Source organism: Notamacropus eugenii, chromosome 2 (assembly GCF_028372415.1).
Source record: "Notamacropus eugenii isolate mMacEug1 chromosome 2, mMacEug1.pri_v2, whole genome shotgun sequence".
In the NCBI taxonomy this organism is placed as follows: Eukaryota; Metazoa; Chordata; class Mammalia; order Diprotodontia; family Macropodidae; genus Notamacropus; species Notamacropus eugenii.
The window spans coordinates 37,739,175-37,751,607 of record NC_092873.1 but is presented as its reverse complement, the minus strand read 5'-3'; the positions used below and the strand labels follow the sequence as shown (position 1 = coordinate 37,751,607).

The window sequence follows — 12,433 nt, the reverse complement described above, 5'->3', positions numbered from 1 at the left end:
AGTTATCATCCCTGGGCCTCAGTTTTCTCATCTGTAAAATGAGGGGGTTGGACTTGGTGGCCTCATTATTGTTGGCCCCATAAGTCTAAGTCTGTGTGCTTATCACCTTGGCAGAGATTATCACTGAGAAATAGCCAAAGGGCCAAGAATGCAAAATAATGGGGGAGAAGCTCTAACAGCTCAGTGATAGATTTTTCTCCTTAATCTACTGAGTTTCATTTCCTCAGAAGGTTTCACAGGCTCATCCCTGGCTCTCTTCTGTCAGGACCTGCCAAGTCACTTTTATTGTGGATGATATTTCTATATGCTTTTAGTTAGCCTCATTAATATGCCTCTTCCGTTAGAGTGGGGGCAGCTGGGTGATTCCTTGGATACAGCCGATCACTGGCTCTGGAGTCAGGAGGACCTGAGTACAAATCTCACCTCAGTTACTCACTAGATGTGTGACCCTGGGTGAGTCACTTCCCCCATTTGCCTTACTCCACTGGAGAAGGGAATGGCACACTGCTGTAGGATCTTTGGCAGTATGGCCCACAGGTTGGTCGTGACTCAGCAGCAGCAGCAAACGAATCCTTTGGCATAATCAGTTTGAGCTGAGCCTTTTCTGGTTCAGGAACTCCCTTTATAGACCCTTCCCTGCTTACAGATTGTAAGACCATTCATTCTATCAGTCTCCTTTAAAAACCTGGCCGTTGGCTGACTTTTGTGTCTCTACATTTTTTAATTTGATTACAGAGACAAAGCATTATGTTAACAGGCCATATTAGAAACAAACCAAAGGAAGTCTGACCCATCCCCCAGGCTCGGAGGCTGCCTCACTCTTGGAGAGGACCTGCCTGTTTCCCAGAGCTCCCCCAAGACCGAACCGTGGGCTGCTCCAGTTCTGGAGTCAGAATGACCAGCCCCAGCTTTGCTCCCCTGCCTGCCCCGGCACAGCGCGCCCTCAATTTTCAGACATGGTGATCCTAATCGGCTCAGTCAAACTCCAAGACACTGCATGTCAACAGTTGGAGCAGCCTCTCAGGTTCATTATCCACTCGGGGCACAATTACTTGGCGGCGACCCTGTCTGGGAGGCTTCACTGAGCCCCAGAGAACTCATATCCTGCAGAGACACTTGGCATGCAGGCCCTCCACGAGGCCGATGGCCACTGATAGGAGTTCTAATTCATAAGCCTGTAATCTGATCTCCTGCTTTTGAAAGGAGATGGGCTAGGTAGATACTTAGTGTCCATATTCCTTGGGTATTTGGGGGAGATTTATTTGTTTGTGTGATGATAATATTTTATAAGGACACAGGACTTTATTACACAAACCTGCTGCAGTCCCTCACCTGCCCAGCCCCCCTTCCTTCCAGGCCTATAGAAGGATGACTCGTGTCTTGACTGGTTTATTGTTTGGTAGTGCAGCCCCATCTTCATAGGCTTATTGAAAGGTCTGCCTTAGACAGGCCTGCATCTGGAGGGCAGAGCCAATGCAAGACTCTTGAGATGCGCTTTCTGAAAAGTCTCCATCCCTGGTCCTGAACTGGGCTGGGCCCCAGCACACTGACCAGGCTGGAGCTTTCTGAGCCAACAGCAGCCTTCCATTCCATGGCAGAGGATGCTCTAATTTCTCCGCCTCTTTGAGCAAGGAGGTGAGGTCACTAGGGGAGAGGGGAGAGCTTTGAGTGCTGGCTCAGGATGTTTCCTCTGAGAATAGACATGCCGTGCTGTGTCAGGCTGAGTGTCTTGCCATCCATCTGAAAGGAACGGTAGAATAGGCACCGCTGACCTAACAGAAGCCTCTGCGGCTTGGAGGCGCTCCTTGTGTTCCTAGCGCCACTGACTGCTGAGCAGGTCCCTTGCCTGGAGCCTGTCCACAGCCAAGGGCCAGCGTGGGTGCTGAACCCCCCAGCCAAGAGATTGTGAGCTACCTGCTTTTCCCTTTGAACCCCTGCAGCATTGACAGATGTCCTGGCTACGAGTGGGGTCTTCCTTGTCCCTTTGAAGTGACTGCCTGCTTCCCCTCCTCATATGCCCTCAGCCTTTGGGACAAGCATGCTCTTCCTGTTTCCTAAGTGGAGTCTGTGTTGCTTCGCTTTGACCAGAGGGGCTGCTCCTTGGTGGAAGGCCCCATTTGTGTCATTGTTAGGCCTTTGGAGTCAGGGAGGCTGAGCAGCAGCTCTTTCTTCGTGTTCCCCACAGAGTCTGTTACAATGGAAAGCCAGGGCCTCTGGGATCATGTTGGTCCTCAGCAGGGCCCCACCAGAAGCACAGTGAAAGGCCCCTGGCTTTCAAACCCTCTTGCCCCTGCATCTGCTCCCGTCCCTGCTGGTGCTCAGCCATGCCCCTGGCCTCTGACTCCCATGTTCCCCTTTGGGCCCCTGGTACCCAGCTCCAGCTCACTTTGCCTCTTCACTCTCCCCTGCAGGCTACCTGTGCATGACGGACCAGTGGTTCTCCGAGTATGTCTACGAAGTGGTTGTAGACAAGAAACATGTGCCAGAAGATGTGCTCGCCGTCCTGAAGCAGGAGCCCATTGTGCTCCCGGCCTGGGACCCTATGGGGGCTTTGGCTAAATGACTCCTGCAGCTTTCAGCTCTCCCTTCCTCGAGCATGACCGGAAGTCCTGGGAACGGAAGCCAAGGTGGAGGAGGTGACGGTGATGTGGCCGGGCCTAGTCAGACTCCTAGTTTGCTGAGCCCCTCCCTTCAGGACCCTGTCGGGGAATCGTGCTTTCTGCTGTCCTGTGGAATCCAAACACTCTCATTTCAGATGGGCTACTCTTTAAAAATGAAAAGACCAGGTCATACTCTTTCCTCTCCTCAATCCCAGTCACTCAGGCTCTTGGCACAAGCTCTGCCTGATTCATAGGGAGGGGGGAAGGGGGAAATCTCTTAGTGTTTTAATCAAACTAAAAGAAAAAATTGAACTCCGTAGAGCAGAGAAAGACCTCTAGGACATGGGGGATGGAGTAGGTTGGGCTGCTTTTCCCCATTGCCTGGGGTTCTCAGGTTTCAGAAGGAAAATGTTACCCTAAGATTTAAGCCCACAGAGCTGCATGCTGCTTGACCAGTGATGAAGAGACTCTGTTACTCTGGTTGCTGAATTTCATCTTTTCCATCCTAGCTTTATGTGCCTCTACCAGCATGGGATGGGGATGGGGACAGGAGGCACCCAGTTTGACCTGCTTCCCATGACTTAGAGTTACAAGGTAGGGGGAAGAGAGAGGATGCACTACTACCTGCTAAAATCCCATCAAAGTTGGGGCTCAGGAAGTTGAGGTGAGACAGTGACCAAAATCATATCATGACCTGAATTAAAAAAAAAATAGGGGAATCTCTAGCCAAATGGTGTCATTTTAAACTTCTGCATCTGGAGGGGGGCAGGGCTGGGGCACGGGCGGGGCTGCATTCTTTAAGACAACTAGATGGTGCTGTGAAGCTTTTGAATAAAACATTTTCCTAAATGAGACTGAGTTGCTGTGTTTGGTCTATACAGGGGAGCCCAGTGAGAGGCTCCAGTCCCCAAGAGACAGTCTCCTGAGGGACCTTGCCACCCAGGGTGCAACTGGTGGCACTTACTTGTGACCCCACTTCCTGGAGGCACGTCTACTTTCCTTTCAGTAGAAGTGAACATCAAGAAAAGGCTTCCTCAGAACCCAAGGACATCTGGAGAACTGGACTGCAGGCCACCTGTCCTGCCAGCTCAGGGCTTCTTCACTTTGTGTTGTGGGATCCTTGGACTGACAGTCTGGCAAAGTCTCCATACCCTTTCTCAGAATCCTTTTTTTAATTGAATAAAATTCAGAATTGCCAAAGGTTCTTTTAGGGCCAGGACCATGTCTAAGGGTTTGTCTTCTATCTCTTGCCTCAAGAATTCAGTTAGTGTTTATAGAGAACCTGTTATGTCCAGTTCCCTGTGACACAAGACATGGCTCCTCCCCTCAGAGGACTTCCAGTGTAGCTGGGGAGACGAGCTTCATGGCCATGGAAACAGCCTAAACAGGGCACAAGTGGCGTTTCAGTAATATGTCACAAGAATGGCTGCGGTATCTTGGCATCTGCATTGGGTGCCATGAAATAGGTCTGTGAATCATTTCATTCTCAAAAGAAAGTACAAAGTACCAGAGTCTGGAGGAAGAGATAATTTTTATTTCTTGCCCCAGCAATTAAACATGTATTGAGCTCATATAAAGGCTATGAAAATGAAATGTCCTAGCCTGTGCCCTGGAGCAGCTCCCTGGGCTTGGAGTCTGGAGCCCAGGGTTCGAATGCTGCCTTTAAATCTCAATTCCTCATCTGTGAAATGGGAATAATACCTCTAATGCCTAATTCACTGAGTGTAGGACTCCAGTGGAATTACGAATGGGCTGTAGTGCTGTTCCCTTCTCTTAGCAAGGGAATACTGAAGTCTCAGTCGTAAGGAAAGGAGTGTCACTTCAGGTCCTTCCATTAGCTGTGATTCCAATTCTTGTGGATAAGTATGGAATCAGGAAGGAAAAGTGAACCTTTGGCCCCAGGAGCCTGGAGCTGGGCCTGAGGCCTGAGGAAGGCATTGGCAGGGACAAAAATCAAACACCTAGTAACTAACAATCCTAGCCCCTCTTTGTGGTAGCAGAGAATTAGAAACAAAATGGGTACCAATTATTTCTGCTGCATGGATATCATAATATTATTGGGTGGTAAGAAATGGACGAGAAATAGGGGAAGATGTATGGAAACTGAGGAAACAACACCCAAAAAACAAGTTCGTACATAATGACTGATGATGTAAGGGGAAAGATCTATAGAAGGTTGTGTTTGTCCTTCATTCTCAAAGTGGACCATGACATGACTTGCAGTTGGTTCTGATCTGAGTGAGGGCAGGCTGTGCAAGGTCACCAGCCTTGCTTTCTTCTGAGCCATCTCTCTCTAGAAAGAAACTGAGCTCTGTCCTTACTATTGGTGGCAATTCCCTATAGTCAAAAGGTTTGTAAGCTTAATACCAGATCTATTCAATTATAGATTATGGGTAGGGGAACATCGGAGGTTGTCAAAAATTAAGCTATTAGGCGTAGGACTTTAGACCAACAATAGTAAGTTCGGGTCCTTTAATTCTTAGTAATACTGTGGAGACAATTAGGTCAAGAGCTTGTGAAGTTAGCAACATAAATATTATTTGTGTCTCAGTTGGTTAATGTTTAAAAAAAAAATTCTTTTGTGGTCCATATTGTAAATGCTTTAAAAAGATGTATCACCGGACCAAAAGTTTGAATTGCTTTATCTGTTGTAAACTGTGTTAAAAATAAATTTTAAAAAAAAAAGAAAAGAAACTGGGCTCCAAGCACCCAAAAGTGGAGCCAGTAATGGTGGCTGAGAGTAGCTAATGGGAAGAGGTCACAGGGTCAGAATGTTGTAGGGGCCTTGTCAGATGTGGTCAGGGGGTTTATCTTGTCTGAATTTCCCTGTTATAAAGGAAGATTCAGTCTGGAGGAGGTGGGGAAGGGTTTTCCTTTTTTCTTCTCAGAAATGTGATATTAAGACAAAACAGGGTAGTCAGAGAGGATGGAGGTCAGAAGAATAGGACTGAGCAAGAGGAAGGTCCAACCCCAGTGTCCCCCTAGAGTCTCCCTAAAGCAGGGTTCAAACAAATCCCTCTCAGCCCCTGAGGTCCCAGATGTTCTCCAGCGTTGGATTTTGAGAGCACAGAGACCCTGTGGCAGGAGGGCCTGCAGAAGGTGCGGGATCCTTTAGAAGGAAAAGAATGAAGGGCGCAGAACAGCTTTATTCCAAGGATACTTTGAAAAGTCAGCACATCTTTTTTTTCCTGAAAAGAGAAGAAAAAACTTAGAGAAAGCTCCCATCAGCTTGATTTTAAAATGTTTTTTTTCAAATTCATTTTAGGATACGTGAAAAATTGTCCTCATAAAAGAATGTTGCTCTTTCAAAACACAATAATGTATTTTTAAAAATTATTGATCCTAATACCTTCTGTCTTTACATTATCATCGTTTTCCATTATATTTCTTCTCTTCTACCCAGAGATGCATCCCTTAATAACAAAGAATTTGAAAGATTCGTAAAAAGAAGGAAGTAAACATTTAGTGCTTACTATGTGCCCGGCCAAGCTAAGCACTGTACAAATACCATTTCATATGATCCTCACAATAAATGACACTATGGGCTGCCTAAATCAGATCCCGTCTTCTCTCCTGATCCCCTACACCTCCTTACCTTCCTTTTTTTACATTTGTACTGGCTTTTGTGAGCCAGTTGTGAAAATTTTCAGTGTGAATGTTTTTGCCTTAGAAATTAACAAGTACTACATATTAGGGCTTGAATTACTGTTTTGTTGATTGTCTAGACTTAAGAGAGTGATGGGGAAAGTGTTGAATAATGCAGATTAAACTTTAAAAAGTGGCTGTTGCATATACATTTTTACTTGAGCACATTCCCAGATTATAAAGGAGAATGTCCACTGTCTGAAGGTGAGGTGAAACATGAGTTCATAAAAAAGAATAAGTGAGTGAGTGAATGAATGAAAAAGCATTGATTAAGCACTTACTCTGCACCAGGCACTGTGCTAAGTTATGGAGATAGAAATCCAAGGAAGCAAGGCAGTCCGTTCCCTCAGTGGGGCAGGCTAGAATGGGAAGGGCTAGCTCATGGCATGGCAACCTTATTCCAGGATTGCTTACCAGAATCCAAGGTCCTGGGGCCAAGCCTGAGAGTGGCATCGGGAGAAGGGTCAGAATGCCAAAGCAGAATAGACGAAAATGTTGAAAGCACATTGTGGAGGGGCTTTAAATGCCAAGCTAAGGTGGGGGGGAGGGGTTTCTTATCCAAGAGGCAACAAGGAAGGAGCCATTGAAAATGCTTGAGCAAGACGTGAGATAAGGGCTAGGACTGGTTTCACTTTAGATTCTGTATCTGTAGTGCCCATCTCAGAGCTCAGTACATGGTAGATGCTTAATAAAAGCTGATCATCATTGGTTGAAAGGAGAATTGTAAGGGCAAGGGTGAAGAAAACTGCTCTGAATCCCAAGGGCTATTGGTTAGTAGGACAAGAGATTGATGAGAAGGGTAGAACCAGATAGGACTTGTAAACTTGGAGGATGTGGTTGGGGTTGACGGGAGGTGAGAGAAAGGGAAGAGTCCAAGATGACTGACTCCAAGGTTTAGCAGTGGGGGTGCTACCAACAAAAATAGGGAAGTAGGAGGGGCAGGTTTTGAGGGGAAGAGGATTATTTGGGTTGGCAGAACATTCGTGGCAGGGTGTCCAACAAGGTGGAGAGGGACAACTGGAGGTGTGGGACTGGAGCTCAAGGGTGCCAGTGGGGCAAGAGGGCAAGATTTAGATGTCATCTTATAACAGCAAGGAGCCCAGCATGCACAGGAAGGCCTGCTGTCTGGGTTCTTCAATTTGCTTTTCTAAAAGGAAAGCAACTTTTGAGGGGACAACAATCTACTTTAATCAAGCACATTTATCATTCACTTAGTTCAGAGGAAAAAGTCAGCACCCTGAACTTCAGAGAAAATACAGAGAAATAAAAACCAACAGATAGGGCTTCCAACTTTGTGACCATAAGCAATATATACATCACAGACCAACAGATAAATGCAAGTGTCTGACTGTAAATACATAGTTACCAGAGAGAGAAGGACCAACATCTGGGTTTTCAAAGCCAGGGGGCTCCTTAGCAGCTGCCCAGAGTCTAATCTGGCCAAACAAACACTTCCAATGAGTAAGCCCCAAAGTAAAACCTCACCTCAGAGTATTTATACACTTTTCAGATGACCCTCTGACCCAGTGCCTCAATTCTGTGTGTGTTCGTCCTTTGTTGCCAAAGAAGACCACGCCATCAGAGAAATAATGACATGACTCATACTTGATTTTGTTTTGAGTGAGGGAGGGCTGTGCAGGTCACCAGCCTCACTTCTCCTCCAGAGCCATCTGAATCCAGTGACCAGATATTCATCAGGATGACTGGAGATGACCCAGGATGAGGCAGTTGGGGTTAAGTGACTTGCCCAAGGTCACACAGCTAGTGAGTGTCAAGTGTCTGAGGTGAGATAGAAATTAACAAAAGGTGTGGCCTTCCTACAAAAACAAAATTTCCTACAAAAAAAAGTGGCATTAATGGGTGGGAAAGATCTTTAACTGATAATTAATAAATAGATGAGATATACAAGATATACAAGAGAGAGACAGTAGCAAAAGCCCCATACAAGTCTTGCCAGTTTTCTCTGAAGCTGCTCTCCTCTTATGTAGCCAGGGTTCTCCTTTCCCTTCCTGCGCTGTTCATAATTCTCCCATATTACGGCAACAACACCGCAGAAATAAACAGTTTTGAAAGGCTCAAGATACTCTGATCAACATAATGACCACCTGTAGTTCCAGAGATGTGATGATGAAGGATGCCGCCCACTTCTTGGCACAGAGGCGATGGGTTCAAGATAAAGAATAAGGCACAGGTTCACAATGGCCAGCATGGAAATTTGTTTCGTTCGACTGTACATATTTGTTACAGGTCTTTTTTTCTCTTTTTCCAGTGTGTGGAGGTGGGGGAGAAAGAAAATAAATGATTATTAATTGGAAAAAAAATGCAATTTAAAAAGTCACGAGAGAAGAATGAACGTAGGTCAGAGCCTTGGGGGACACAGCTGGTTGGATCTGAGATCTGAATCCTGACAATAATGCTCTTTCAAATATGTGTTAGTTTAAATTGATTTTGAATTACAGAATCTTTTGTCCACAGAGCTGGTGTTCAAACTAAATAGACTTGAGCTGGGAGGAACCTGAGAAGACAATTCATCCAATTCCCTCATAAATGAATTAATGAATGAAAAAGCATTTATGAAGCATCTACTGTATGCCCAGCACTGTGCAAAGAAAGACAAAAACACAATCCCTACCTTCCAGGAGCTCCCAATCTGGTGGAGCATTTGAAAGAAACGTTAACTTCATACAGACTTGGTTTAAACGATACATTATTTGCCAAATTTAAGTTATTGGTGTCGTGACCTAGTGATCCATTGGTCTCCACATCAGAAGACCTGAGTGAATCTCAGCCCTGATGCTTGCTAGCTGTGTTCTGAGCCTGTTTTCTCATCCGTAAGATGAGGATAATAATACTTGCCAGACCTCCATTCTGGGGTTGCCACAGGAAAGGGCTGGAGAAACGAGCCTGGTTGCTTTTGCCTGGTGATGAGGGTTTTGTGGGATTCATTCATTCCACAAAAATTTATTGAGCAGTTTACTAGGTGCCAGGAACTCTGCCAGGTGCTAGGGATACAAAGTTAAAAACAAGACAATTTTTGCCCTCAAGGAGCTTATATTCTCTCAGGGTCTGGGGAATGGAAATATGTATATAGATAAGTAGATAAAAAATATAGACAATGTAGCTTACAGGGGAGAGGGCAGGAGAAACTGATGAGATCAGAAGGGGAATCATAAAACCTGATACTGAAGGAAGCTGAGGATTCTGACAGTCAGAGCCAAGGAGGGCATTCCAGGCCTGGGGAACAGTCTGGGCAAAGGCTCAGAGATAGGAGATTGGAATGTTAAGAAAGGCAGTACAACAAGCAAGGCAGACTGACTAGAATGTAGAGTGTGTGGAGCAGGGTCATGTCTAGTAGCTAGAAAGGTGGAGTGAAGTCAGATTGTGAAGGGCTATAAATGCCAAGCACAGCAGTCTGTATCTGATCCTAGAGTAAAAGGGAGCCATTAAAGTTTATTGACCTGGGGAGTGGCACATCAGTTGGGTACTTTCGAGATATCAATTCCTTTCCATTTAAGAGAGACAAGATCTCTCTTGAAAGGTTCTTTTAAGCTTCATCTATGCTAAGAATCAAGCAAATTACAGCGAGAAAAATTCTAGGTACACCCAAGAATATGGTAATAATAGCTAATAGTAGCTATTAATATGGGTTATCATAACAAAACATGAGTGCATGACAGGGTTGCCTGAAGAGGGGTTGGAATTATTTTTCCCAGAGTAGTAAATCATTTTACTGATGCCTTTAATATATATATATATGTGTGTGTGTGTGTGTGTGTGTGTGTGTGTGTGTGTGTGCATAAAATTATTTCTAGATATATCCTTACACTCCCCTCCCCCTTCAATAAAGCCACCCTTGTAACGAAGGAAAACAATTAAACAAAAACCACTAGTTCAGTGTCTAACGGCATATGCAACATTCTGCTCCTGTAGGCCACCCCTCCCTTCCTCTTCTTTGTGGAAAAGAGGTAAGTGTATTTCATTATTTCTTCCCTGGGACTAAGTTTGGTTATTACTCAGAATTCAGCTTTCTTTAAGTACCCTTTTCCTTTACACTGTTTTAGTCATTATATCTATTGATCTCTTTATTTTTTCCCCACATTGATCAGTTAGTTCCTCCAATTCTTCTCATTCCTCTGAATCCTCCATGGTTGTCCCTTTTGCACAATAATATTCATAATCCACAGTTGTTTGTTGTCATTCTCCACATCGTTGAGTCCAGTTGTGATGTATTTTGGTATTTATTGAACCCTTATTTCTCTCTTTCACATCCTGGGGGTGGGGAATGGGGTGTGCCCTGGAGCTCTTTAAGAAGAAACAGGATAAATAGCCATGTATGTCAGCTCTGTGTGTGTGTATCTGTGTGTGTATCTGTGTGTATGTTTGTGTATGTATGTGTGTGTATGTGTGTATGTATGTGTGTGTGTGTGGAGCTCTTATTCATTCGACTGGAAGCAACTTGAGGGCAAGGACTGTCTTTTTGCTTGTATTTTACCCCTGGTGCTTTGCCCAGTGCCTGGCATCTAGTAAGCTGTCCACTTGGGGATAAAGAGTTTTTCTGACGTCAAGCCTAAATCTGCTTCTGGCCTCTGGGACCAAACAGAACAAGTCTTTTCTTTCCTCCACATACATGAAAATAGCTATTCTTTCTCCCCAGTCTTCCTTCTTTTCTTTTCTTTTTTCCCAGTTAACTTAGCAATACTCAGTGCTTTGCCTTGTCTAGTTTAGCAGCAACTCTAGGCAAAAAACCTAGCTCCCTGAGCTCTGGCAGGTCTCACCAACCCTAGCGTTTTGTTCCAGAGGTAGCTTCGGTAAATGACTGACCACAAGAGAACAAGGTCAGGGCCTGAGTCATGCTGCCCACCCTCAGGATGTGGTAGCAAGGGCCACTCTTGCTTGGCCTCAGGTGGTTGCTGAAGCTTTAATCTGCCGCCCACTGTGTCAGTGCCAGGAGAGGCCCCCTCCTCCCACGGGGCTGGCGATTGCTGCTCCCAACCTCCTTGGGGACTGGCCTGGCACAAGGTCACTAGCTGGTCACCAGGAGCCCAGACTTGCAGCATGGTCGTATTTCATTATCTTTACTATTGCATCGTTTTCCATGTTAGCTGTTCCAGCCCAGAATGGCCACAGTCCCGATGTCTTGCGCAGAATGGTCAGGGAGACGGACTATGCAGAGTTGCCTCTCCTGGAGCGGATGAGGAGTAGGTGCTGACTTTCTCCACTCTGTGCCCTTTTCCCAACTTACACAGAACTGCTCTTAAAGGAGATTTGATTCTAACCATCTATGTAAGTGAATTTGGAGGCAGACGACCTGCTGTGGGCAAGCCCTGGTTCTGGCACTTGTGTGTGGGTGACCTTGGACAACTCCTCTTCCCCTTTCTGAGTCTCAATATCCTCATCTGTAAAATGGGAGTAATAATGGAGAAGGACTTGGGAGGCTCCAGTGAGGTTGATTGTGAATGTGTTGTCTCCTATTACTACCTTACATTTATTATGGGTCTTCTTTATTCCTTCCCGTTGATGTCCCCTTCCCCTCAGGGGCCAAAAGAGCAAGTGCTCTTTTCTGCTGTGTACTGCTCTATTGCTATGTGGTTGAACAGGAACATGTGGATGAGGACAAACAGGATCCTGAATGTTGTAGGTATGTGGCTCTAAAGACTTGAGCCATTCCTGGAGCTGTGATACAAAAGACAGAGCGAAAGGGAAATGCTGAGCAGTGCCCCTTCTGAGCCAGTATAACAGGGGTGGAGGAACCAGATGGGGCTGGGGCCTCCTCAGTGACTTCTGAGAAGATTTAGACTGACTTTACACCAGCCCAGTTCTGGAGTGAAACAGGTACCTGGTTCTGGGTCTGCCTGGAAGTCCATTTTCCAGGAGGAGGCAGAGAATTAAATGTGACCTTTCCATCTCAGACCAAAAGGCTGAATGTGGCCCTGTTAGTTTGGTGTCTCATGTCCTTAAACTGCATCAGAAGTGGATTAAGGTGAGTGAGGAGCAGCTAGAGGTCTAGAGTCCAAGGTCAGGGTTGGGGATGGGGTAGGGAGGAGAAAAAGCAAATGCTCAACATGTTTGAAACTGACTCATCATTTCCCTTCCTGTCAAGACTGGCCCATTTTTTCCTCCCTTCCCCTCTCATATGGAAATAGGATTTCCATATTTCTGTTAATAGTAAATTTCTTCTTCCAGTAACC

The 12,433-nt window shown here is 45.6% G+C and overlaps 1 protein-coding gene across 3 annotated transcripts in view; it reads left to right on the top strand.

Annotated features, from left to right (window-relative positions):
* Window positions 1-3,454, top strand: part of BLMH (bleomycin hydrolase) — a 46,238-nt gene extending 42,784 nt beyond the window's left edge. For all 3 annotated transcript variants that reach the window (XM_072639869.1, XM_072639870.1, XM_072639871.1), the window contains one exon: window positions 2,412-3,454. In XM_072639869.1, the coding sequence (XP_072495970.1) occupies window positions 2,412-2,563 (152 nt within the window). In that variant the 3' untranslated portion in view covers window positions 2,564-3,454. The remainder of the gene's footprint in view (window positions 1-2,411) is intronic.
* The last annotated feature ends 8,979 nt before the right edge of the window (window positions 3,455-12,433 follow it).